General features: G+C 38.0%; 3 protein-coding genes and 1 non-coding gene across 6 annotated transcripts; 3 read left to right on the top strand and 1 right to left on the bottom strand.

Annotated features, from left to right (window-relative positions):
* Nucleotides 1-2,669: 2,669 nt before the first annotated feature.
* Nucleotides 2,670-11,485, top strand: ubn1 (ubinuclein 1). Of its 3 annotated transcripts, XM_057332809.1 has the most exons (18): nucleotides 2,675-4,110; nucleotides 4,216-4,314; nucleotides 4,520-4,618; nucleotides 4,708-4,848; nucleotides 5,077-5,171; nucleotides 5,321-5,750; nucleotides 5,862-5,932; nucleotides 6,036-6,165; nucleotides 6,339-6,457; nucleotides 6,600-6,716; nucleotides 6,922-7,065; nucleotides 7,174-7,224; nucleotides 7,502-7,528; nucleotides 7,627-7,666; nucleotides 7,774-8,283; nucleotides 8,429-8,651; nucleotides 10,208-10,306; nucleotides 10,697-11,485. In XM_057332809.1, exons 1-18 carry the CDS (start codon nucleotides 3,853-3,855, stop codon nucleotides 10,747-10,749), a joined length of 2,706 nt encoding a protein of 901 aa, XP_057188792.1. In that variant the 5' UTR covers nucleotides 2,675-3,852; the 3' UTR covers nucleotides 10,750-11,485. The 3 variants fall into 3 exon arrangements, with proteins under 3 accessions (XP_057188794.1, XP_057188792.1, XP_057188793.1); XM_057332811.1 differs by lacking the exon at nucleotides 10,208-10,306 and having other exon boundaries at nucleotides 2,670-4,110; XM_057332810.1 differs by lacking the exon at nucleotides 7,502-7,528 and having other exon boundaries at nucleotides 2,679-4,110; nucleotides 10,697-11,484.
* A 1,226-nt stretch (nucleotides 11,486-12,711) lies between these two features.
* zgc:136472 (uncharacterized protein LOC678514 homolog) lies at nucleotides 12,712-17,479 on the top strand. Its single transcript, XM_057332414.1, has 11 exons — nucleotides 12,712-13,033; nucleotides 13,608-13,814; nucleotides 14,200-14,333; nucleotides 14,486-14,623; nucleotides 14,811-14,915; nucleotides 15,001-15,126; nucleotides 15,208-15,405; nucleotides 15,686-15,806; nucleotides 15,964-16,145; nucleotides 17,022-17,111; nucleotides 17,202-17,479. Exons 1-11 carry the CDS (start codon nucleotides 12,874-12,876, stop codon nucleotides 17,262-17,264), a joined length of 1,524 nt encoding a protein of 507 aa, XP_057188397.1. The 5' UTR covers nucleotides 12,712-12,873; the 3' UTR covers nucleotides 17,265-17,479.
* A 1,312-nt stretch (nucleotides 17,480-18,791) lies between these two features.
* On the top strand, nucleotides 18,792-19,670 carry LOC130552532 (proline-rich protein 18). Its single transcript, XM_057330873.1, has one exon. It carries the CDS (start codon nucleotides 18,792-18,794, stop codon nucleotides 19,668-19,670), a length of 879 nt encoding a protein of 292 aa, XP_057186856.1.
* A 2,790-nt stretch (nucleotides 19,671-22,460) lies between these two features.
* On the bottom strand, nucleotides 22,461-22,576 carry LOC130553729 (U5 spliceosomal RNA). The gene has a single exon (XR_008962894.1). It is a non-coding gene; the product is annotated as a U5 spliceosomal RNA (small nuclear RNA).
* Between the last annotated feature and the right edge of the window lie 1,445 nt (nucleotides 22,577-24,021).

The raw sequence follows: 24,021 nt of genomic DNA, 5'->3' as shown, positions 1-24,021 counted from the left end.
TGTTTTACTAAGTTGGAGCCGTTTTTTTACTTATACCCATTGATGAATAAATGCGCCCGCCTTACTCTGGTCTAACTAGTTAATTAAAAACAGCTCATGTTTGCTCAAGTTAATAAAGGACTAAATTATTCACTTTGGGGACCTGCGTCCCAGAGCGCTTTAAATCATCCCGGGACAATATTGTAACTCTCTCTCCGCTCTGATGAAACGCTGAGGAGTCCTGTCAGTGGTCGGAACCCCCTCCCCACCCTCCATCTGTCCCCCTTTGTCCCCCATATAAAGCTTGTGTATTTTAGCCCATTGTCTTTCGCACATTTATTGACACCTTTTTTAATTCGGCGCTTCTGTCGGCCTTCTCTAGCCGCGGGGCGCCAATCTCTTCCGCTCCATTAGCTCATTGAAACAGGAGTCTGGTTAAACAAAAAGGATGCAATCTGATCCTCCGTACTCTCTCTCTCTCTCTCTCTCTCTCAAAAAGCCATACACGTCTCTCTCGCACACCACGGGTTTTCGCGCCCTGTTTGTCAGCGAGACTGGCCTGTGCGTTCGCGAGCCAGCAGGGAGGGGGATCTTATTAGCATTAAAAGCCTACACCGTGAAATTCATTTATAATTGCTAGAGAGAAAGAAAGCGAGAGAGTGAGTGAGAGAGAGAGATAGCGAAAACATATGCGTCCCGAATTACGTTTGAATAAGTTTGTGATATGTTAACATGGAATGGAATGCGACAGACGGCAATTATGACGCCTTTGTGACTGTCAAATTCGATTCATAAGAGGCTCGTGCCTCGGTGAGCGCCGGTAGTAAAGAAGCTGAGGTGAATCTTAATGCAGCTAAAGAAAGACTTTGATATTTTCAATAGAAGAAAATATCAAAATAAGGCCGTTAATCGAAATGTGCATGGTGTGCTTTTTTTCTACGAAATAAAACAACTATATTAAACGGCAATAATAGAGTCGGGAAAATACAGAAATGGCCAAACAGTATTTCCAGGAGTTTTTCTGACGACGCACGTGTCAAGGACTTACTTGGAGAACAAAATAAACACTGAAATGAGGAGATACTGAAGGGTAGGTGGGTGGGTGATCCTAAATCGCCAGACCCTTTAAGGTGATCTTTTATGTCATTCATATTAGATTGGCCTATTAGAGATACAGACAGTGGTGATGATGTAGCAGGTGTGCAACCATATGGCAGATACCCACTATCCCTCTCTCTCTCTCTCACTCTCTCTCTCTCAATATTTGATTATGATTGACTAAATCAATCAACACCGGGTTCTATTAAACATAGTATTTGTTTAATACAAATACAAAATTCCATAGGTGTTAATATGAATATATTATATAATATCTATTGACTTCGACTGGATTCTATTTCATTTATAAATAATACATATCTGAACATATCTATGTTAAGTAAGGGATAATCCACAGCTAGCCGTGCGTTAAAGGATATTAATGCACAACGTGGAGGCCAAGAACACCGACGCGAAGCAGAGGAAGTAAAAATCCTTTAACGCACGGCTAGCTGTGGATTATCCCGCTTATACCATGGTCATTTGCCAATTTTATTGATGTTTACAGTGAAATTACAGTGATTTTGTCAGTTAAATTTCAAATGTAATCAAACTTATTGGAGCTACCTGTGCGTTAAAGGGTTTTAATGCACACCTTCCAGCCAATCAGAATCGAGTATTCAAAAAGACCATGGTATAATTATTATTAAGTAATCATTTAAATCAAACAAAAGGCCGTTAATCAAAATGGATGTGCTTTTTTTCTACATATGATGGTGACACATCATATGAAGTACATGAATTATTTCATATATATATATTCATATATAGTATATTCAGGATATATTATTGAATAATATTGTAAAACACTAACTGCAAAATTACTTCACTTCCTCCAATATATCGTCATTCTGCACTGTATTTTTACAGAAGAACAAGAGCCTAACATAGGAGCTTTCCTGTGGCTCAGTGGTTAAAGCATGGCGCTAGCAACGTAAGGACATTGGTTCGATCCCATGGGATTGCACATAGTCAGAAATAAATGTATAGTACAATGCAATGTAAGTCGCTTTGGATAAAAGCGTCTGCCAAATGCGTAAATGTAAATAACACGCAGAACAACCCCTTTAACGCCTGTGTGTCATTAGCACAGACTTCATCTAAATGTGGTCTGACACCCTATATTTGTAGGTCGATCAAATTTACTTCAGTTTTAGGAATTCTGCTGCCATCTATTGGTCACCTATGGTAGCACAGAACAAAGACTATGGCTCGTTTAGGTGTTCCCAAGAAATATTTATGCCATGTCAAGTCTCCATCTTCTTTCCTTGACTCGATCTAAATTATACTAACCTTTTGCTTCACGTAATAGAAGTCCCTATCCAGGCATTATTTATCACGTTGGTTTATTCTTTTTTTCTTAGTCTTATAATTTGACTGGAACCGTGTTTAAACAATTTATACTACAATTTTGATGGAAAGTGTGCGTAAGTAAAAATTGCTTGGGCACCACACTGAAACACTGATAATTAGGGCGGCACAACATATATTTTTTAAATGATCGGAATACTGTGAATGTGCATATCGCGATATGTGTGTCGCTATGGTTTGCAATAACTTAATGATATGGAAAAAAAAGATTAATCAAAGTTTCAAGTTGATGCAGATAGCAGAGCGACTGTGCCTGGTGTGTGGAAGATGATTAATAACTAAAAGGAATGTGAAACATGTATGTTGGTTGTATTATTTCCAAATATATTTTGATTAATTTAAACTATATTTTACAGACCCAAAGCATTATCATATCGCATATAGGCCTAGCATTTTCGTCAATATCGCACAGCACTACTGATGATAATACATACAAATAAGAGGCTAAACCTTACTGTCCATTCTCTTTCAGCGATTCAGGACCACGGACAGCACCATGGAATTACTTTGGTACGCAAGCACTTTAGACAGTAAAAACTGTATTCCAAGTAAATAATAATAAATAATGGTTCAGTCTGTATACTTTATATGATTCTATTCAACTACGTTATGAACGTAGACCAAGACAGTAATGGCTTATAAGCTTGTACCACCAACGCTCCAGTCGAACAGACATAAGATATTTAGGCTACCTTTAAAATTGATATTTACATTTGACCTGTTAGCATACCTCAGCAAAACCACAACAATGTCAACGTACATGAACATGTTTTGTTATGGTTTCTACTGCTACACTAAAGTAAGTCAGGCGCAGAATGATGACGACCGAACTGACTAGGCGGCGGTCTGTCCAATGAGAGCGCCCATTTGTGATTTTGGAAATAGTTGTGGGCATAGATATCGTTGTGGGTGTCCATTTCAGTGATAAAATCTGAATCTCAGGTCAAAATGTATCGCAACAAAAACAGTCAAGGCTAGATAACGCGTACTGACCACCTACAAACCCGTACTGGATGCATCTAAACGGACTACATCCCAATTTTACTCTGGATTTCACAACAATAATATTAGACTGCGATGATAAATGGAAGTCTTCATGGCGAATGTTGACTGTCGGCGTGACGTCGGCTTTACGACTCTTCAAGGGGCCTCAGAGATAGAATAAAACCGTTCGGCGTTCGCGAAGAAGCGTACAACACAGCGCACCACCATTACATGACATGGATAAATATCAATCGGCGCTACGTTGCATTTCTACCGTGTTGCTATTGTCTTCTCCGAAACGCACGAATGCCCATTGCATAACCCGCAAAAACGCCGACTTCCTTTTCACGCGAGGAAAATGACACTGATCTCTATTGGAGGGTTATAATTAATCGCACCTGTTTCGGGTAGACCGGTGGCATGCGTGCGTCCTGCGCAATGGCCGCACCGAGACGAATTCAACTGACCGCACTGTCCAGCAACGCACACTTCCCTCTTCCCACCATCCCTCCCGTATCTGAGACCAATGACCAACCTGTCAAGCTGGGTTTACTGGCACCGACGCCAGAGTCTGAACGTACATCACCGCCAGCTGAAACGAGACTGGAGCTCAGACTGTTCGAGCCGGACGAGCAACGCTGCCCGGAGTTCAGCTACCCAGATCTGATCAGCTCAAAGGTAGAGATGAGTGTACGTCTGTTTCATACGTGGTTTACTGTAAACGAAGGGTTTAAATAAGTATTGTGTCATGAAAAAGCTGGTCTTGTTTGAATGTTTTTGAAGCAAACTCCTGAGAAGAAATTGCAGACGGCAGATGAAGTTGTGGAAGACAGAGAGCGAAATGAATTGGAGGCACTTGCGAGAAAGTTTGAAGGGAAATATGTAAGTACCCAAATACTTAAAGTTGAGTATTCATTTTTTGGTCTAAAGTAAAAAAATGTGTAAAAAAATACAACTCTGTAAATGCAGATGCACAAGTGATAGGAAATGACAGTTTTTAACTATAAAGATAGTGACATAAAGATAAAGAGATGCATGCAAATCAGAATATTTCAACTGCCTTTGAATATCCATCCTTGTTTTTTAGGGTGGATCTTGCAAAAAGAAAAAAGACAGAGTCCAGGATCTGGTGGATATAGGATTTGGTTACGATGAATCTGATTCATTCATTGATAATTCTGAAGCTGTGAGTCCTTTGGTTACAGAAAACATCTGGTTTAGATTTTTTTACGTGAATGTTGCGCTCAACTTATTTATTCACCTGCTTCATGACAGTATGATGAGCTGGTTCCAGCTTCCCTCACCACCAAATATGGCGGCTTCTACATCAACTCAGGAACTCTGCAGTTCCGGCCAGCATCTGAAGGGGGTCAGAAGAACGAGACAAGTGATTTTGAGAACAATTTCAAACCCAAGGTGCGTAAATAATAATTCAAGACAATTTAATCGAAGCTCGATGGTTCAGACCAACACTGAACTAATTCACACGGGCTGCCATATCCAATATGAATAAGCTTATAATATGCAGTGGCAATTTGTGTGAGGTAAAATGTTTAATGCAAAATCGCACTATACATATGTCGAAAGCTGTTCATTCATGGAAAACATGCATTATTGTCTCATTTGATTCAAATCTCCTCACAGAAACGTAAGATTAAGCAGGGAAAAGACCAGAAGATGGGTAAGAGAAAGAAAGATGACATGCTGAAACAGAATGAAGACGAGGTGGTCAAAAAGAGGTTTGTTTTCTTTCTTTCTTACAATTAGACTTTTGCAGAGATGTACAGTATGTTGAAAACAAAGTTTACTGTAGAAAAACATTATTTACTTCAGATATTTACAGTTGGATGAGTTGTGTCATTGTTTCCTTTCATTCTCCTCTTTTCAGCGCCCAGCAAGACGAGCCACCAGAAAAAATGAAGAAAAGCAAAAAGCCTCTGAGCATCGATAAGATGCTGAAGAAGTTCCATAAGGAAAAACTTCAGCAGCTGCAAATGTTTAATGCTAGAGAGAGAGATCAAGCTCTCAATCACAGCTGTGCCATCATGCAAGCGGAGGGTCAAGAACCGCCCATATCTGCTGACCCTCTTCTCACACTCATTGGTTCTGCCAGTGCTGATGATCTCCTTCAAGCGGTGAAGGCAGCTGAGCTGGACTTTGACTTGGACGGGCTCTTGGGGGAGCCGCAGAACATCTGCTCTCCAAGCAAGGAGGAAAATGGAGAGGTTCTGGTAGCGCAGGTCACCATGAAGCCCCCCGCTTCGCTTCCTGAGGGTCTTCCTCCTACGCTAGAGCAACGCATTCAAGAACTCACTCAGGTAGAGTGATGTATACTTTTAATGCAGGCAAGCTTTGGATAAAAATACATAAATATATATCAGAGGATTAGAAATGTGTTAATTTATTCTGGTCATAATTTTGTTCTTTAGGCCGTCAAGAAAGTTGAAGGACAAAATAAGATGGAGGTTTTGTCTGCTGAGCTCAACAATGTTTTACTAGAGTGAGTTTACCTTATCCTTCTCCTCACTTTTTTAGAAACAGACTTTTTTACATCAATATCTACAATATCAACATCAAACATTCTCCTCTTGTTTTATGTTCAGTGTGGAAGTGAGCGCTAAACAGCTTAGTGGCAAAGTACGCTCCAGGATCTTCTCCTACTTGGCATCGCAGCTGTCTTGCAGCAAAGGAACTCTAGTTAAAAGAGCCAAAAAGCTTCACAATCTACAGCAGGTCTGTGACCTCACAAATGCACAACACCGATGTATTGCAGAAAAGCCCTTAAAAAAACATTTTTTACGTCTTTGGTAAAAAGCGATTTTTGATTTTTTTTATCTCATTTTGGAAACAAACTCTTCAAATACCGTCTTTACAAAATCTAATGTGCTTGTCGTGTTTTTGGCCAGGATGGGCGGTTGAAAGAGCTCCTGCAGAAGCTAGAGAATGCGGTTGCCAGATCAATGCCAGAACAAATCATCCGTTTCCAGAGCCACTGCCAAGCTCATTCTGAAGCTCGAGCTGCCAAGTAATGAGTCACGTTTAGTTATAGTAGTAATAGTAATAGGACTGCCTGGCAAACACATTGTAATATGTCTGTTATGGAGGCAACTTTTATTTGTTTAATTTCTATAAAAATATAAGAAAATGGTTTGGTTGCGTGTTTTAAGGCTTGAGGCCGACAAGGAGCAACGGGTGGCCGATGGCTCTGATGAGGAAGAAGAGGAGAGGAGTGGAAAACGGGTGTTCGGACCTCGGAAGAGATTTAGATGGAACGAAGAAATCAGGTTGGGTTTGCTTAAATAATACATGAATAAATCTATCTATTTGACTAAAGATATTAAGACCTGATGGTAAATATCTGCGGTATCAATCTGTTACGTTTACCTCTCTATCGCCATCTCTGTTTGAAACATAACATGGTTTCAAAAAAAGTTATGATTGCAACTTTGCACATTTTATAAAATCTCACCTCATCTCTTTTTCTTTCAGGGAGTTAATCTGTGAGATTGTAAATTTGAAGATGACCATCTATGACTTGGAGTCACCTGCATGTTCTAGTTTGGAGGAGTATCTCAAAATGTTCTTGGAGGCTGAGGTTAAACCTCTTTGGCCTAAAGGATGGATGCAATCCAGGTTAACAAAAAAATGAGGAATACGGTTATAAATTTAAAAGTAACCTGTCACAATATTTCTTTGTTCTAGGTGTAGAACCGTTACATAATTAAAGCATTTTCTCAACAGGATTCTGCTTATAGAAACTCGAAAAGCACACGGTCACATTACTGGTGTTGTGTAAGTATGATTAAGACACATTTCTATAGGTCCACCATGTTGTTTAAAACTGCGATATGTGACTTTACTTAGTTAAAAATGAATATAAATTAGTTACGTAAATTAAAAAATCCATATTGAAAACTATCCCCTTACCTTACAGAGTCACAATGAAAAGTTTATAATGGTTTTTAATCTGAGCTGGTACAATTTTACAAGAATTGCCAGTTTGACATAATTTGATAATCTGCTAAAAACATAAAATTACCTTTTTTGTTTCTGTTTCTATTCCAAACAGAAAAGGTGATATAGAGGCAGTTATGAAGTAATGAACTGCAGCTTTAATATTTAGCTAATTATTCTTAAAAGCTTAAACTAAAACCACAGAGTTTGTTACTAAATTGACATTTCTGTCTTTTACAGGGCAAGGAAGAAACCAATGGGTACAACGAAACTAAAAAAGGTACAATATACTTAGCTATCCTGTTTTAGCGTAATGGTGTAAGCATCTGTTGAAAAATATAATTATGCCACTGGATTTAAACCATCTTCTCAATGGTACCTCTACAGGCCAGCGCTGTCCCTGAGGACAATAAGAACAGTCTGGACATTCAAGGCCCGCCGGCACTAAAACGCAAGCGTCTGAGTGTCCCCGTGAGCATGCAGCCTGAAGTTGGAGCCACGCTGAGCACAACTGCCAAAACTCCTTCAAACACACAAACATCTACCACCTTCTCTATCCATCCAGCCAATCACATGGAAGGGGTGGTACGTCCCTCGCTAGGTGGCAGTCAGCTGGTGAACCACCATGCCGGCACTCAGAGAAGTCAAATGAGTGTGGAGTGTGCGGTACAGGGTACAGCTGTGGCTACAGAAAACGGATTAGGTCAGATGATGTGGAACATGACTGGTTTGGAATCGGATTTAAAGCGACTCCAGAGCGGCGAAAAGGCCATTCCAAAACTGACGCTGGTGGCGCCCCCCGATGGTGCTCAGGGCCACTGCCCATCAATGGTGCAGGGCGTCGCCAGACTGCTCACTACCACATCATTGGATGATGCACCTGTATCCATGGCAGCAGTGAGTAGAGGCACTGTTTCTTTTTGGACTGATATAAATGACATGTTGACCGAATTTTTATTTTTGGATGAGCTATCCTTTCAAGATACAGTATATCTAAATTGTGTAATGCATGTGAATCTCCTTCATTTCTACTGTGTTTCAGGCAGCCGGTGAGATCTCATGTGGGAATCCAGCTCTTCCCACCCCTTCAATGTCTCTACTTCCATCCACCTATCCCACCACAGCACAGCCAGGCATCTTACCAAGCTTTGCCCCCCTGCATGGTCTCCCGTTCTCTGGGTTAAGCCCTGGCACAAAGCTCCCCAGACAACCACTAGGCTGCAAAAGTCCAGCATCAGGAAACTTACAGCATGGTCTCACACATGGTGAGCATATAATCATCCTTAATACATGGACACTTGGCCAACGTATCACCCTGTGTGTATGTTCTACTGTACTAGCTGCAGCAAATGGTTTCAAAACAGGTTTCCCTACATTTATAGGAGCAGGCAGTTCTAACATACTGCACATATACTATAGTTACACCGGGCGCGGCGCGACAAAAGACAATAGAACGCATTAGAACCCATTATAATTTTACATTTTGTCCACACTGGATGCGGCGCAACGCCATAGTCCCATTGGCTGTGTGTCATGTTGCGTCACGCCGGATGCGTTCGGTGTAGACACGGTGTTATTGTAATTTTATCAATATTTAATGTTTAATTACAAATTTAATATTTTAACTAATATAGAATTAAATAACAATTTAATTATTATTGATTAGGTATGGGTGATTAATCGAAAAGTAATCGAAACCGACATTAAGAAGCTCTAACCGACGTCGCTTATTTCGATAACTTTCCCTTTAATATCCATGTCGATGCGTGCCGCTATACCTCACTTTTTTCTTATCAGAGCAAAAGAGACTTAAAATATTCGATTTATACCCCACCTTTAGTTGGGCATATTTACATTACAAACCTTGTCAGTGATCTACACTGGCAAAAAACAAAGAAAAATAAACAAAAACAAAATAATCGTTCAATAATCGTAATCTAGAGAAAATGTTCGATTAATCGAAATTTTGATTTTAGGCCAAATCGCCCAGCCCTATTATTGATATTAATTAGCTTTTTATATTTTTTGTTTATTTTATTGTTAAATCTTTAGTAATTAAGGAAAAAAGCTTTTTTATTTTTAATAAAAAAGCCTTTGTAATTATTTGTTTTTTATGTATATATATCAAATTAATTTTTGTTTAGTTTTTATTTATATTCAGTTAATAGTTTTAGCGCCTCAACTTAAACATATGTCATTTTATTTCTCAGTCAATATTTCTCATTTTTGTCTTGTTTTAAGTTTTTAAAATAATATTTAGGCCAATATTTTTTTATGTCAATAAACAGAAATGTTTGAATAGTCATAGTTTACTTAAACTAATAACCTTGCCTCATTTTAATGCCGATGTGTCAGACTAATTTTAAATCCAACGTTTTCTTACTCAGCCTTTAAATAAATATTGTGCTCGTGTGCACACATAGTAAGATCCGTTATCTGTTTATGACAATATTCGGCATAAATATAATGGTCCGAAACAATTGCACAGTGATTTTATCCATCTACGTGAATTCGCACTTATAGGCCCGGTTTCACAGACAAGGTTTAAGGCTAGTCCCAGACTAAAGTGAATGCGTGACCGTCTTAACTGAATATAACTTGCCCAGAAATAACTTAAAATTTATGAGTGCCATTGTTTTGTCTCAAGATGCACAACAGTAATGTTATCTTCTAAGGCATTTTTATTAAAGCGACGTAAATATCTTAATTCAACTAAGGCATAGTCCTGGCTTAAACTAAGCCGTGTCTGTGAAACCAGGCCATAGTGAATGGGAGCCTGTGTCATGTGGTGTTTTCTTCCTCATTTTCTTTCCTGTTTCAGGTAACTCCATGCTGTGCTCTAGCACTCTTCATCTTGTGTCTGTCCCTGTTTCCTCTCCTGCTCCTCTTCATTCTATTACACCATGGCTCTTTGGTTTAGGTACTGTAACTGCACACCTTTTGAAAACCCACAGAAAGACGCCTACATTGTTCATTGTGCGCAGCTTAATGTTTGCATTGCATTTGTCTCTTGGCATGCTTTTCTGTATTTCAAACTTTGAAGTTTGATCAAAGTAATGCATGCCAAGCCTTTATCTCTAACCTAGCAAAGCCTATTTATATTGAAAGTAAATTGGTTTAGAATAGGGCTGCAGATTGCTAGTCTTAAACTAAATTACACTGTCATTTTGTTAATGTAATAAAATGTTTATTTTTTTATTTTGAAACATTGACTTTAATCTTCATTGTAATGATGACTTCATAAACTATTAGATCAGTGTTTATTCTGAGAGATAATATTAAATATTAAAAGTTTGTTTATATCATGCAGATGGAAATCAGATCCACGCAGATGGGCTTAACGCACGCCGAAAACTACATTAATAGCCATTACAGTGAAACAGAAGACCGAGTGACCAAATGACCAAATGCAAACTCCTTCAAAGTGAATGTTTATTTGCAGTAAGCAGAATGCACTGATCAAGAATTGGGAATGGTGGTGTAATGACTTTTGTTTAAGATATAATTTGATATGATCAGCCATGTGGCCTCAGTTCAGGCCTTTGCACTTATTGAAATGCACTTACTCGACTGAATTCTCTATTCCTATTCATGATGCTTTTGAATCGCAGATTCTCTCTCCTAAAGGTGAATTAACAGTAAACATCTATAATCCTAATCTATTTATAAAATGAAACCGGAACAATAGTTATGACAGGTGGTGTGGGCCACAAACCTTCAATATTAACTTTATATATTTATGTGTTGTTGTGTACTCTAAATGAACTGTGAATGCATTGTTCGTGCTAATGGATGGCAAAGATGGCTTTGTTTATTTTTACTGGACTGGGAAATAGTATTTATGCCTCTGTGATCATCTCAGGGCTGTTTAGGTTAGGTATTATGGCTGGGTTCCCACGGAGAAATGCTGCAAAATGTGTGTGAGAACATGCACTTGCTTTTGTTTTTGGACATGCTAATATGTGACTTTTGAAAATAATTATTTGAAAGGGTATTATGGAAAAATAAAGTTTCCTAAAATATTGATATCGTTTCAACAGCCATCCATGTGTCTTAGGATAAATAAACTGACGCTTTCAATTTTCCTCTTTTGATTGGAAGGATACAATTATTGCTTAAAATAACAAAGACTAAATATCAAAAATAAAGTTTACATTAGATTGGTCTACAGCTTAGCTTACCACGCTTAGCTAATGTTAAGTCCCCATTAAAGCTGCAATCCCTAGCTTTTATTGTTAAATAAACGAGAATCAACTAATTCACAATGGTAAGCTTCAATAATCTTTCATAATTTGAGCTGTCTGATGAGACTTTGTGGAAAAAAGTCAGTGTTATGTCATTTGACAACCCAAAAAAATGTGTGTAACCTGCAATTTTTGCAAATGTAGATGCCAATAGAAATTCAAAAGTTATGGATCGCAGCTTTAAGATGGAAGAAAAGCATAGTTCAGATATTATGATAATTAGATGTTGTTGTGCAAGGTTGTTTTCATCTGGAAACACTGAACGTCTGTCAATAGTTGTTCTCAGGCACCACGTAACGACATATGAAAACCAACTAAAACAAACAAAAAAAATACAGCAGAAAAACTGTAAACTATTTCAGGTTCTTTCTTTGTTAACTATGGTAAAAGTTATATGTAGAACTCTTGCTGCCATGCTTTCTTTCAAAGCTATTGTTCAGGGCCCGGTTGCAAGAAACCCTTACTAAGGGGTTATTATGTTATATTATGTTACCCTACAATAGAAGTGGGTGTGCCCCCTGATGAAGGGAGCCGCTCTGAATAAGATAAGGAACTCACTCACTCACTTACGCGGTGAAAATAATACACTAAGCATAAGCAATATATTCCATATGAGATAAACTACAAACCAACAGAACATCTAATTGAGAATATTTCTTAAAAAAAAAAACATTAAGTCAAAATATGCAGCAATGCAAAAATCTGTAAAGGATTTTAAAATCACCAGCAATCACTAATGGGGTATTTGGAGACTAATATGAAACGCATGACAGCAGCACTATTCAAAACTTGCAACAATATTTATTTTTAACCTCAAATCATTTCTGTTTGTAAAAAAAAGTCCACACAAACAGCGTTTTTGCTCATTTTAACACCAATTAGTTCTCTCGGCACAAAATTTGATCAGTCTGCACAATGATTTAATATGCAACCACTGATGTTAAAATTGTGCTTGCTTTCAGTTTTACTGCGGAAAAGCTTAACATCACACAGATGATTTAAATTAAAAGGTATTGTTCAGCGGTATCTACAGAAGAACTCCATTCTTTTCTCGCACCCTTGAGACTTGTACGACTTGATCTACTGCATCTCTTCTGCTTTTGGCTCTAAAGTGTCCATTATCAAAGTACACACTGATAACACCAAACAACAAAGGTGCCTGCACACGCCTTTTACCTTCGAGCTTTTCACACATTCTCACAGACTCAAAGGTTAGTGGGTCTCTCGAGGTGGTGAAGTCGCCATGAAGACAAACGTTGTTCTGTGTTTGAGCGTGTGCGTGTATTTAATTGGAGCTCTGGACGAAAGAGAATCAATCCCAGAGGAAAACACCATTCTAATTCTAACGAAAAACAACTTCGGACGAGCACTTGAACAGCATGACCGGCTATTGGTGCACTTCTGTGAGTATACGTATATATATACCTGTATATCTGGGTGTGTCTTTTTATGGAGTTCCAACAACGTTAACATTAAGAGACTTAAAGCTGCTGTAACGCAGACTGTTTTAATGTAATGCTTGTGGGCCTGCGGTTGACTTTAATGAACATTTTATTATGAATATAAATAATATGAATAATACTAAGACTCCTCTGAAATTAGCCTTCGCCAAATTAATAGGAGTGGTTATGCTTGTGTAAAACTCATGGCTGGTAACTGGAAAGTTTCGATCCCTACGTGTAATGAGTTATGTGCTGTCCTGGTCGTGCCTTCCAAGCAGGGCACCTAACCTCAGGTTGCTCCACGGGAATGGGCCTCGTAATTATCGTACATGAAGTTGCCTTTGGAGAAAAGTGTCCGCTACCTGACTTTTTATTCACTAATGAAGATACATACGTCTACAGTGTTTAGAAGAACAGAATTACGCATTGAAAGTATGAGCCAAATTACTTGGCACATCTGGGACTAAAACAAAATTGCTTGTTTACTTAAAAAAAAAAAAGACTGTTCACAATCTTTTTCTTGTACCTGTTGTAGATGCTCCTCTCTCTAGTCAGTCTCTTGGCGCTATTCTGGAGTTCAGAAAGGCAGCGAGTGCGCTGAAGGATGCAGAATCTGCTGTGCGGTTGGGAGAAATAGACGTCAATAAGGAAAAACAGCTCGCTGCGTCGCTGAATGTCACGTCAGTGCCGTCGCTACAACTGTACCTGTCTGGAGACAAACACAACCCGGTGTACTGTCCTGGTAAAGCTAAAATTTCTGTCTTGCTTATGTCGCCTATACATGCTTTTCAATAACTCAACTATGGAGCTAAACACCAAGATCATGGGTTTGATTTTCAAGGAATGCATGCACCGATAATGACAAAAGCCTGGGTGTACATGAATTCATTTGTAAATGCATGGCAAAACTATTAAAATTAGCAATTTTCCTTAATCACAATGAATCGTTAGCTTTGCTGACATTGGATTGGCTGATAGAAAAAGGGGTGTGGCTAAAGGGATGGGGTCTCTAATTCAGAAGTCTGCAAAATGACTAATACTAATATTGTTTACAGCATCTTTACCTCAAATTGAAGTAATTGGTTATAAATGATGTCATAATGTTTCTTGTGTGGCTCTGCCCCCAGTTCTAAAGAGCTCCTCCTCCATCCTGACATGGCTTAAAAGAAGAGATGGGCCGAGTGCTGACATCATAAATAATCTCACCCACCTGGAAACATTTATGGATGAAGATGAGCTTGTGGTTCTTGGATTATTTAAGGTGACTAGTCTAAGAATTTTTTTTTTAGCAAATCAGTTTACTGGGATACTTATTTTCAATTATAAAATGCTCTATTCATAAAATATACATAAAAAATACATAGTTGGTTTAACCCAATCATTACCAGTTTAAGAATCAGTTGTGCATTGCAGGATCTTGAAGGGGACATTGTGAAAGTGTTTTATGAAGTAGCCATTGACATTGCTGACCTGCCATTCGGAGTAACAGGAAGTCATGAGATCTTCAGCAAGTATGACATAAGCACGGATACTGTTCTCCTCATCAGGAAGGTGAGAATCTGTCAATATATTGAGCGTTGGGGTTCATGAGAAATAAGAGTTCAAATCTGCATTTCCCGACCTTTCTCAAATACAGACAAAAGACAAACAGAACACAAGATATTAATAAACTGGTTCTTGATGGTTTTTGCATGATGCACATTTTGTCTCATTTATGTAAACATATTCATTTCTTTAGCATAAACCTGATGAGCGGTTTGAAATGGAAAAAAGCACAAAGGAAGATGTTGTTGAGTTTATCAAACAGCATGAGATGAAACTTGTGACTGAGTACAATGGAATGGTAAATTTATATACACTTTTATACAATACTATTATACACACACATTATATATAATAACATACACTTTCTTTCTGCTTCTCTCCAGACAGCATCTAAGATCCTGAACTCTGTGGTGCAGAATCACTTGCTTCTGTTTATTAATAAGGCTGAGGAAGGCTTTAAAGACATAAACCGCACTTTTGAGACCACAGCGGAAAAATTCAGAGGAAAGGTTAGTGTTCACCATATACGCACACACTGGACATATTAAATCACAATATATGCACACTACAAAATGTTTTGTTTGTTCTAGGTTCTATTTGTGATGGTCGATGTGAACGAGACAAGAAATGGACGGATTATGGAGTATTTCCGTGTGAGGGTGGAAGAGGCACCTGTGGTCCGTATGGTTAATTTATCAAATAATGTACAATTCCAGCTGGCCTCGGATCAGTTCGATAAACACAGTCTTTCAGAATTCTGTTTGAATTACCTGGAGGGAAAAGCTAAGGTTAGTGTACATAGTTCATTCATAAATAGTGTATTTGTATGCTGCTACACTTTCATTTTCTATATATATTATATATCATGTATTTTATTGTGTGTTGATATAATTTTATGTAATAAGTCTTAAGTTCTAGATATCTAGATCATTTGTATAACTATTTGTATAATTTATTATACCTTATTAAAACAATTTACTACATTAATTATAAAGCCATATATGGTTTATATAATGATTCTGTTCATTATAATTCATTTGTGTATATATTGTTGAATGCATTTTGTAGCCAAAACTCCAAAGTGAGCCAATTCCAGAAAACTGGGACAAACAGCCAGTGAAGGAACTGGTTGGGATGAACTTTGAAAAAGTGGCCTTCAACTATGACAAAAATGTCATTATCCTTTTCTGTAAGTACCGCAACTGATTGACACTCCAATGTCTTCATGTGTCTTTATGGACAAGTCTGAATCGTGGCATTTTATTTTACTCTATTAGCCTTATCAAAGTTCAAATCTGTGCCTAAACATACAAACATTTTGAAGATATGTTTGAACCTGTTGACAGACGCACCTTGGAGCAGAGAGAGTCGTGTTTTGTTTCCATTGTGGGAGGAGCTTGCCCAACACTTCAGTGAAAATGAAGATATTGTAGTCGCTGAAATTGACGTCACTGCCAATGATATAAACCTTCATCTGGGGGAAAAATATCCATCAATCAAATTTTTTCCTGCAGTTTATGCAGAGAGGGTAAGAACTAGATGTAATCTCAACATAAATGTTTACATTACCTTTTATATAGTTACATTTTAATGTACGCTTTTCCATTGCAAAGACCATTGAAAAATTCATTTATGTAGTGTACTTCGGGAATATTTCCAATAGGATTTAAAGATGTTCTTAATGGTTACCATTCACCAGAGAAACCCCTGCTGAAAAAAACAATAGAAACCCATCAGACACCATAACAGAAATTCTAATGGTTTCCGTTAAAATACCATTATGAACCATTAGCTTTTTCCATTAAAACCATTACAAAATGTATTTTTGTAGTGTGTTTTGGGCATTATTCCAATAGGATTTTACATCCCACCAATAGAATCCATCACATACCAGTAGAACCATTACAGTTTCCATTCAAACCAATACAAATCCCTTTAAACCCATTAAAACCATTATAATTTCTTTAATGGTTTCTATTGTTTTTTTCAGCAGGGTAGAGACCCACAGAGACCATTATAGTCTCCATTATAACCAATACAATTCCCTTTATAACCATTAAACCATTAGAATGTCTATGATGGTTTTAGCCACGGACCATACTTTTAACTTTTTTTGTGCTTTTTATGTGCTTAATAATGCAACTGTGCTTTAAGGCACATAGACAAGGCTAGTTAATTTAGGATATTTAAGTCGCTTTTACTACAATTCCTCAGAAAAAAAAAACATTACTGATGTGCATCTTGAGACAAAACAACATATTTTAAGATTTTTAAGATTCAGTTGAGACAACTCAAAATTAATTTTAGTCTGGGACTAGTTTTAAGCCTGAAACTAAGTGTTTAAAGTGTTAAACAGTACTCTTTCTGTATTCTTATTTTGTTATTGTACTGTAATATGTGCCAGGTGGTGCCATATTCTGGCAAACAGAAGTTGAAGGCTATAGTTAAATTTATGGAAAAGGAAATTAAAAAAGCCAAAAGGGACAGAGCTGAGGTAAGACACTTTCTCTGACACATTATAGACTGTCTTGTTTTCTTGTAGATCCTTTACAGTACATGTCATGTATATGTATATCTTCCACAGGAGGAGGAATTGAGGAAGCAATATATTAACCATCATAAGGCGGCAGAGAAAGAGGAGCTCTAAATCACATAATTGTCTCAATGTAGATGTTGTTTAAAGCCACTGTTTGAAGTTAAAATAAAATTACATGGTTAATGTGCTCTGTACTTTTGACTGGTTATGGACACATCGTGAAGACTGACACGTCAGTTCTTAATTACATGGAAAATAAAATACTGACAATACATCACTTAACATGTAAGGTATTCTGTGCATGTACTGTATATGTATGGTATTCAAGAAGTACCATGCATGTTTTTAACGCTGTTAGTCAAGTTATTTCTGGTTGGCCCACGTTATGAGCGCAATAAACATTTTTTCAATGTAACAGTTACAGCTATTTGCAATATACGTAGTATCCATAGAAACAGCAATGTGCTAACACATTATTGACACACGTCACACAATCGTCACATACCTTTTAGTTCCACTAGAGGGAGCTTCTGTTCCACAGTTCTGTCGTTTACCCAAATCGCTGTGCTTTTAAACGGACAATAAAAATACAAGGGGCATGCAAAAAAAAGGGGAAATGAAGACCTGTAGCAGTAATACCAAAGTAATATGGCAGTAAAATTGGCAGGCATATTTGCATCGCCTGTCAGTCATGTAAGACCAAGTCCTGTCTAATTGTTAACTGAATGACACTTACATCGCTGACTAAGCTTACAAAAAAAACATATTTCTAACCAATTCTTCTACATTTTTACCTGACAATAACTGTCCACAGCTTTTTTTAGTTTAAAATGTGCTTAAAAGTTTTCCGGGTTGCTCCAGTCTCCAGCTGGCGAGTACCTCAGCAATCCTTACAGAGCCCCTCCCCCAGAGAACTGTCTGTCAATCCTTTACGACTGATGATTTGCTCTTTTTACTGGAAGGCGGGACTTTCTTTCGCTAGAGCGGCCGTACTGGGCATTTCGCTTTAGTTTTATAGTTTCATATTTTTTCTACATTTTTTGTGGCGTTATCTAGAAATTGGTCAAAACAAAACAGTCTGAGAAAGAGATCAGGTGACCTCTAAACAAGATTAACTTCAGTAAACTCTGCAATCCTCTTTGACACGTGCAGATAAAATGGGCTTACCACTAACACCTGATGAGTTATTTCCAGAAATAATGATACAATTAGTTCACTTTTAGAGCTTTCTCCTGTACAGCAAGCAAGGCTTTGTTTATCTTAAGCAGCATACAGGCACTAACGTTTCTACAAAAAATATATAATATAACTATTACATCAAGAAATACTATCATTTAGTTATACAATTACATTTTTCATTTGAAGTGTTTGTGAAAAGGTGTGTAAACCATCAAACTCATAGCGTGTATGCATCACAACCCATTTCAATCCTACAATTGCTTGTATACAAACTCTTATTTAGTCTGTGAGAGTAAAACCATCACGATCTTGATCTGTTACGCAACCAAAGCTCTCTAAGCTGCACGTGTTAGGCTTACCCACTCCAGATGATACCCATATCTTGACCATCACCCTATAAAACGCACAACTATTGCCGTGTGCTGTTTCCACAGTGGCTGTCTGTGAAGTAACAAGTGGATGTTGGAACCTTCAGAAGCAAGTTCTCCTGATCATGCGAAAGTCCAATCGAATCCCCTTTCATTTCTCTCACGCTACAGCTCAAAGACGGACTTCTTGACCTATGTTCTGCTTTACCTGGTGAAGATGCCTTTCCCACCTGTAACCCGACCGCAGGGTCTTCCCAGCTCCGGAAAAGAGAAACCACCAGTTCCCTCATCCGTTCTTCAGGTCAAGATTGTGGAGGAGAAGAGTTACGTAAGGGAACGCCAAAAGAAGTTGAGCAAGAAAGCCACGCCGCACAAAAGCAAACTGCCCACCAGTCGAGCCACTGCCGGCTTGAGGTTGGAAGGTAAGAGCGCCTGGATTACGTCTCCAAGACCTGCTGATCCTTCGAGCACCTCGACTGCCATGTCCTCTAAAAGTAGTTCAGGCATTAGCGTCTCTCCAACCAACTCTCAAGATGCAACGGCCTCCTCCAGCAAACAAATGTTTCCTGCAAACCAAAATCTTCCACAGGCCTCTTCAAGATGTTCAGGATCAGGCAGTGGACAGAATAACAGTGAAGCTATGAACTCAGTCAGCCTGACTCCTGAGGCCACCTTGCTCCTTCAGAAACGCAGCCGTGAGAAGCAGCTCCGTGCCATCCGCAGTGGCGCCGCACATCAACGCAAAGACCCCTTTGACAAGTCAGGTTCTCGATCCAACATCCCTATCATGAAGATTTCTCTTCTTAACGACCGTCACAGATACGATGATGTGGAATATGAGGAAGAGGTGGAACAGCGTGTAGTTCAGAACACACTGCTAAAATGTTCTGAATGGCTGCGTGGGGTGGAGAATGCTGCGGGAGCGACAACGCTGGGAAGGGGGGCAAAAATTTGCCAGAAGACCGTCTAACGCCACGTTCTGATACAAGCGTTTGGTTGGAGGTAGAAATGATGGTATCAGCTTTCATATCACAATAATTGCTGCATGGACCAATTGTGTCACTGTATTGAATTTTGTTACAACAGATTGGAAAACGTTAGTGTAAATATAATATTTAGTTATATTCTTTTTAAATAAACTTGACTTAAATATCCTTGTCCTTTTGATTTTCATTCATTTTACAATTTTCTTACCTACAATTACATCAGAGAACACATCTTTGAATGACATATAGTAATGATTTAGGGGTTGAATTCACATTGGTTTTGACTAGAATGGATACAGCTACCTCCGCTGGGCATTTTTTATTGTAAGGTTAGGTTTAGGGTTGGGGTAGGTGTAGGTGTAGGCATTAGCTATTGTAATTTATTGTAATTTTATGGCGAGATTTTGCATCACTTCTGGCCGTAGCTGTATCCCTTCTAGCCACAACCGTTCACCTTGTGATTTTAATCACAATGCAAAATGCAATGTCATGCTTGCCCGGTATATTACAGGCATACAAGCACAAAACTAAAGAAATATGTATTTTTGTCTTTGGGTGGGAAATGTGTTCATTAGTGATGAGTGGATTGAACATGGCACAAAAATGACCACTAAAGAAATATAGCTGGATCAAATCCTCCACCAATTTACCATGACAACATTTTGATAGATGTTATATGTTTTTTTTACTTCTAACACTTGCATCTTTTACCACTGTTACAGTAACTATTATATGTTAGGAAAACAGAGTGTGTTAATTTCCTGTCTACTAATGTGTGTTCATGTATTTTATTTGCCAAATGAATCTGAGCTCACCTTTGTCCGACATTCTCTACCTTCTCTGATAATCTTTATCATACAACCCTACCCATGCAGTTGTGACAAAAAGACTGCAGGTTAAAAGCTTGAGAAGTATGGTGAGATCCAAACACTTTGTACTTCTGTGCTTTTCCAGTTGATGATGTATGCAAAACATAAATGTGTTTTGACTGTTTATTTTGGTTGAAGAAATAAATACAAATACAGACCTACATTTAACATGTAAGAAAAACATGCCATTGAACACCCAGATAATCTTCATTAATAAAATGCTACCGATTGCTCTGTAGTCAACAACATGGTAAATTCGCCTTCATGCTTATTTTTTTCGCCAACATGAGCTGAACGCGAGTTCGTCAAACAAGTCAGCAATATTTAACATTATTTTTTAACCAATTTTAGACACCACATAATTAAACGGGAGAGAGAAAACTACTCCTTATTCACTATAAGCTTATTCCTTCCCACAAAGACTGTTTCAGAAATGCAAACATGTATGTGACATAAGGTTTATAGCTGTACGATATTACGTCGTTTGTAGGTTGTAACATACTTGTATGATAAAGCAGGGGTCGGGAACCTTTTTTAACCAAAGAGCCATTTTTCTAGTTTTGGTTAATTTATTTTTGCAAAAGAGCCATTGCAAAAACTATAACATCTTTCAATGTCTTCAATACTACTAACTTGATTTATGTCCACAGTCTCACTTGAGGTCCCTGTGGGGATCAATTGTTCTTTGCCTTTGATAAGAGAACATGTCCACAGACAAAGCAAAAACAGTGAAACAAACGAAACAGTGCATACTGTACATCTGGGCCTCTAAAAAATTATTTTGATGACTTATAAACAACTTACAGGTTTACATTATGCCTCCATTCAATCAAACTTCATTATATCTAATATATAACCATTTATAACCATGTCTTCTGACTTTGCATTGCAATGTTCGACTTCTTGAAACGCTGCATGATCGGGGAATGTCTGACATCAGAGTACCGCGTTTCGAAAGCACACGGAGCTCTGCTCTCGCGGCACTTTGATGTCATACACCGAACGGTCTGCGCAACCTGCGCAACACCTCATAAAAGCGAAAATAACTAGCGTCTTGCTAGTAGCTTTTTAGTTCGGTTCGTATGTGGTCAAGACACTTACATACCGGCATTACAACTCCCCTGTCAATCTTAACAGCTGTATGATATGCGAGAAAGACTGCTCGCACAGAAATGAGGAGCTAAACACAGCGCATCCATACTGACGCGTCGCAGTTTACGTCTCTGCTTCCATGTGTTTTTAAACCTTTTTACATGAGATTACGTAGCGTGGCAACCAGTTCTGTATCATACGCCACAGAGAGCCGTAACTTTCAATAAAAGCTCTTCTAAAGACCTCGCGCTCTGGGTAAAAAGCACGCGAATTGGGAGCCTGTTGGCTTTCGATATGATGCTGGGCTGCCGGCGCGAGAGGTTATCATATAACGTTGTTTGCCGTTGATTAGTGTCGTGACGCGGCTTGCGCATAGCACTGCGTGCGTGTTTGGCCAGGACAACATGAAATATTCACCGTTTACTTTTATTCCATTCTCAAGTTTCTCCCTGAAATCTACATTTGATATTGATATTTTATTTCCATATTTCATTTGTTTACTCACATATACTTTATTTTATATTTCATTATTTATGCCTTACTCAGCACCTTATTTTTATTTTACTCTAATGTTTGTACTTATGTCTTTTGTTATATGTTCAATGCTTGGCCATATTGTAAGAACACGCAATCATGCCTACAAAGTATCTTGAAATTCAATTATATTACGATGTTTTTAAATAACAAATGTTGGTGAAGGGATAAGACGTTGACGAACCACGTGCTTTGTTAAAGAGCCACGTGCGGTTGGTGAACCCTAGGTTCATGAATACAGAGCAATATCGGTAAGTTTCTTCCTTTAACCAGACTAGAAGCCCCACTCAGTGGTGGGACGACGAAAAATTAATGGATACTCATTGTGTTCCTCCCCACGGAAATCTTTAGTAAAAGGCGAAAGATTTATGCGATATGAGGTGAAACATGAGTGTACTGAATTTGACACGGGCAGAGTGACTACCACACTAACCAAAACACAAACTCCATTGACGGTAACTAACAAATCCGTTCTCAAATTAAGTTAACTAAACCAGCACAATACAACACGCATGTAACGTTAAAGCAGTTGGGATTTATATTTGAATAATATAAACGAAGCATTATATAATACTGATGATGAAAAAGTTAAGCGTGCAATGCATCCTGGGAGCTCAAAACTGCACGTCCTCGGAGTCACGTGGTTGTCTTTAAAACTATCCCCCACCAGTTTGTTTTGAGCCATGTATTACTGCGCTTCGCACGAAATCAAAGGGCAGAACATAAACGTTTTTTACTGTCACTTTTATTTTGCCTTTGTATCATCAATGTAGGTTATATGTTTAAACACGTGCCATGCAGAAGACCAACCAAGATGACTAAGTAACTCCAATGAATTAAATAATTGTAACCCCTGTTGAATATTTTTTCCATCAGATCTGGCTAAGACGTAACATTTTTGTAAGAATAACTTATAAACGCGAAAAATGCGGCCCCTTACAACATAAAAACGATAAGGGTGGCCATCATGAGGAATCAAGCACCTTGTTATATAAAATGAAACGGGTTCATTCTTTAATTAATCACAATTCACAATCACAATTTCTAAAATCTTTCTCCAGCTTCGTGCTTTTACCATCGATAACATGTTTAGACACAAGATTCAGAAAGACAAATAAGTTATTAAGAAACATAAAGAATGTTAAAATGTATCTTTTTTAATTTTGAAGGTGAACTGAATAGTTTAAAACAGTTTCTGTCATCATTTACAGTAACATTGTACTTGAATAAGTTATTTTTAGTTTTTCGGAATTTACTACTTATAATTATTATTTGTTACAATAAAATGACACGTTTTCTTTCATTCTGTGAACTAGTGACAACATTTCTCCTAAATACCAATTTAAATGTTTTTTAACCAGACAAAACTGGTTAAAACAAAAAAAAATGCTGTGCTTGCAGATGTTGAATACTGCAAAGAAAACAAGGTAATATTCTTAATTAAACACAATACTAATGTTTTTACATTAAGCGGCCTCCATCTCTTGGCTTATTTAATCAACAGATTTACAATGTCCTGACTAAAACCGTTTTAAACACGCATAGTTTAATAGTTAGCGGCATGTATCATTAATGTTAATCAAAATTGTATTGGTAGTGAAATTACCTGCCACTTACGTTACCCGTATGTTATTACCAAAATAGTACGAATATAGTACGTAACTGGACCGTCCTTGGTTATCTTATAACGTCAGGATTTCGTGCAGGCGACGTAATGAGTTAGTCATTTAATGGTAATGAAATTACATGCCAGCTAGTAAATCATGAAATTACCAAAAATGACCAATACGTAACCGGTACGTCATGTGTTAGCTGGGTTCAAGTCTTACGAAACCTTTAC

This window comes from Triplophysa rosa, linkage group LG4 (assembly GCF_024868665.1).
Source record: "Triplophysa rosa linkage group LG4, Trosa_1v2, whole genome shotgun sequence".
Taxonomy (NCBI): Eukaryota; Metazoa; Chordata; class Actinopteri; order Cypriniformes; family Nemacheilidae; genus Triplophysa; species Triplophysa rosa.
This window is presented reverse-complemented; position numbering and strand designations above follow the sequence as displayed.

What these genes read in the sequence shown, in the direction of transcription:
- ubn1 (XM_057332809.1), top strand. Translation starts at nt 3,853, where the DNA reads ATGCGTGCGTCCTGCGCAATGGCCGCACCGAGACGAATTCAACTGACC. An exon ending in GCATTCAAGAACTCACTCAG is followed by an intron (nt 5,751 to 5,861) that starts GTAGAGTGATGT and finishes TTTGTTCTTTAG; the next exon opens with GCCGTCAAGAAAGTTGAAGG. An exon ending in AGATGGAACGAAGAAATCAG is followed by an intron (nt 6,717 to 6,921) that starts GTTGGGTTTGCT and finishes TTTTTCTTTCAG; the next exon opens with GGAGTTAATCTGTGAGATTG.
- zgc:136472 (XM_057332414.1), top strand. Translation starts at nt 12,874, where the DNA reads ATGAAGACAAACGTTGTTCTGTGTTTGAGCGTGTGCGTGTATTTAATT. An exon ending in CAACCCGGTGTACTGTCCTG is followed by an intron (nt 13,815 to 14,199) that starts GTAAAGCTAAAA and finishes CTCTGCCCCCAG; the next exon opens with TTCTAAAGAGCTCCTCCTCC. An exon ending in CTGTTCTCCTCATCAGGAAG is followed by an intron (nt 14,624 to 14,810) that starts GTGAGAATCTGT and finishes TCATTTCTTTAG; the next exon opens with CATAAACCTGATGAGCGGTT.
- LOC130552532 (XM_057330873.1), top strand. Translation starts at nt 18,792, where the DNA reads ATGTTGGAACCTTCAGAAGCAAGTTCTCCTGATCATGCGAAAGTCCAA.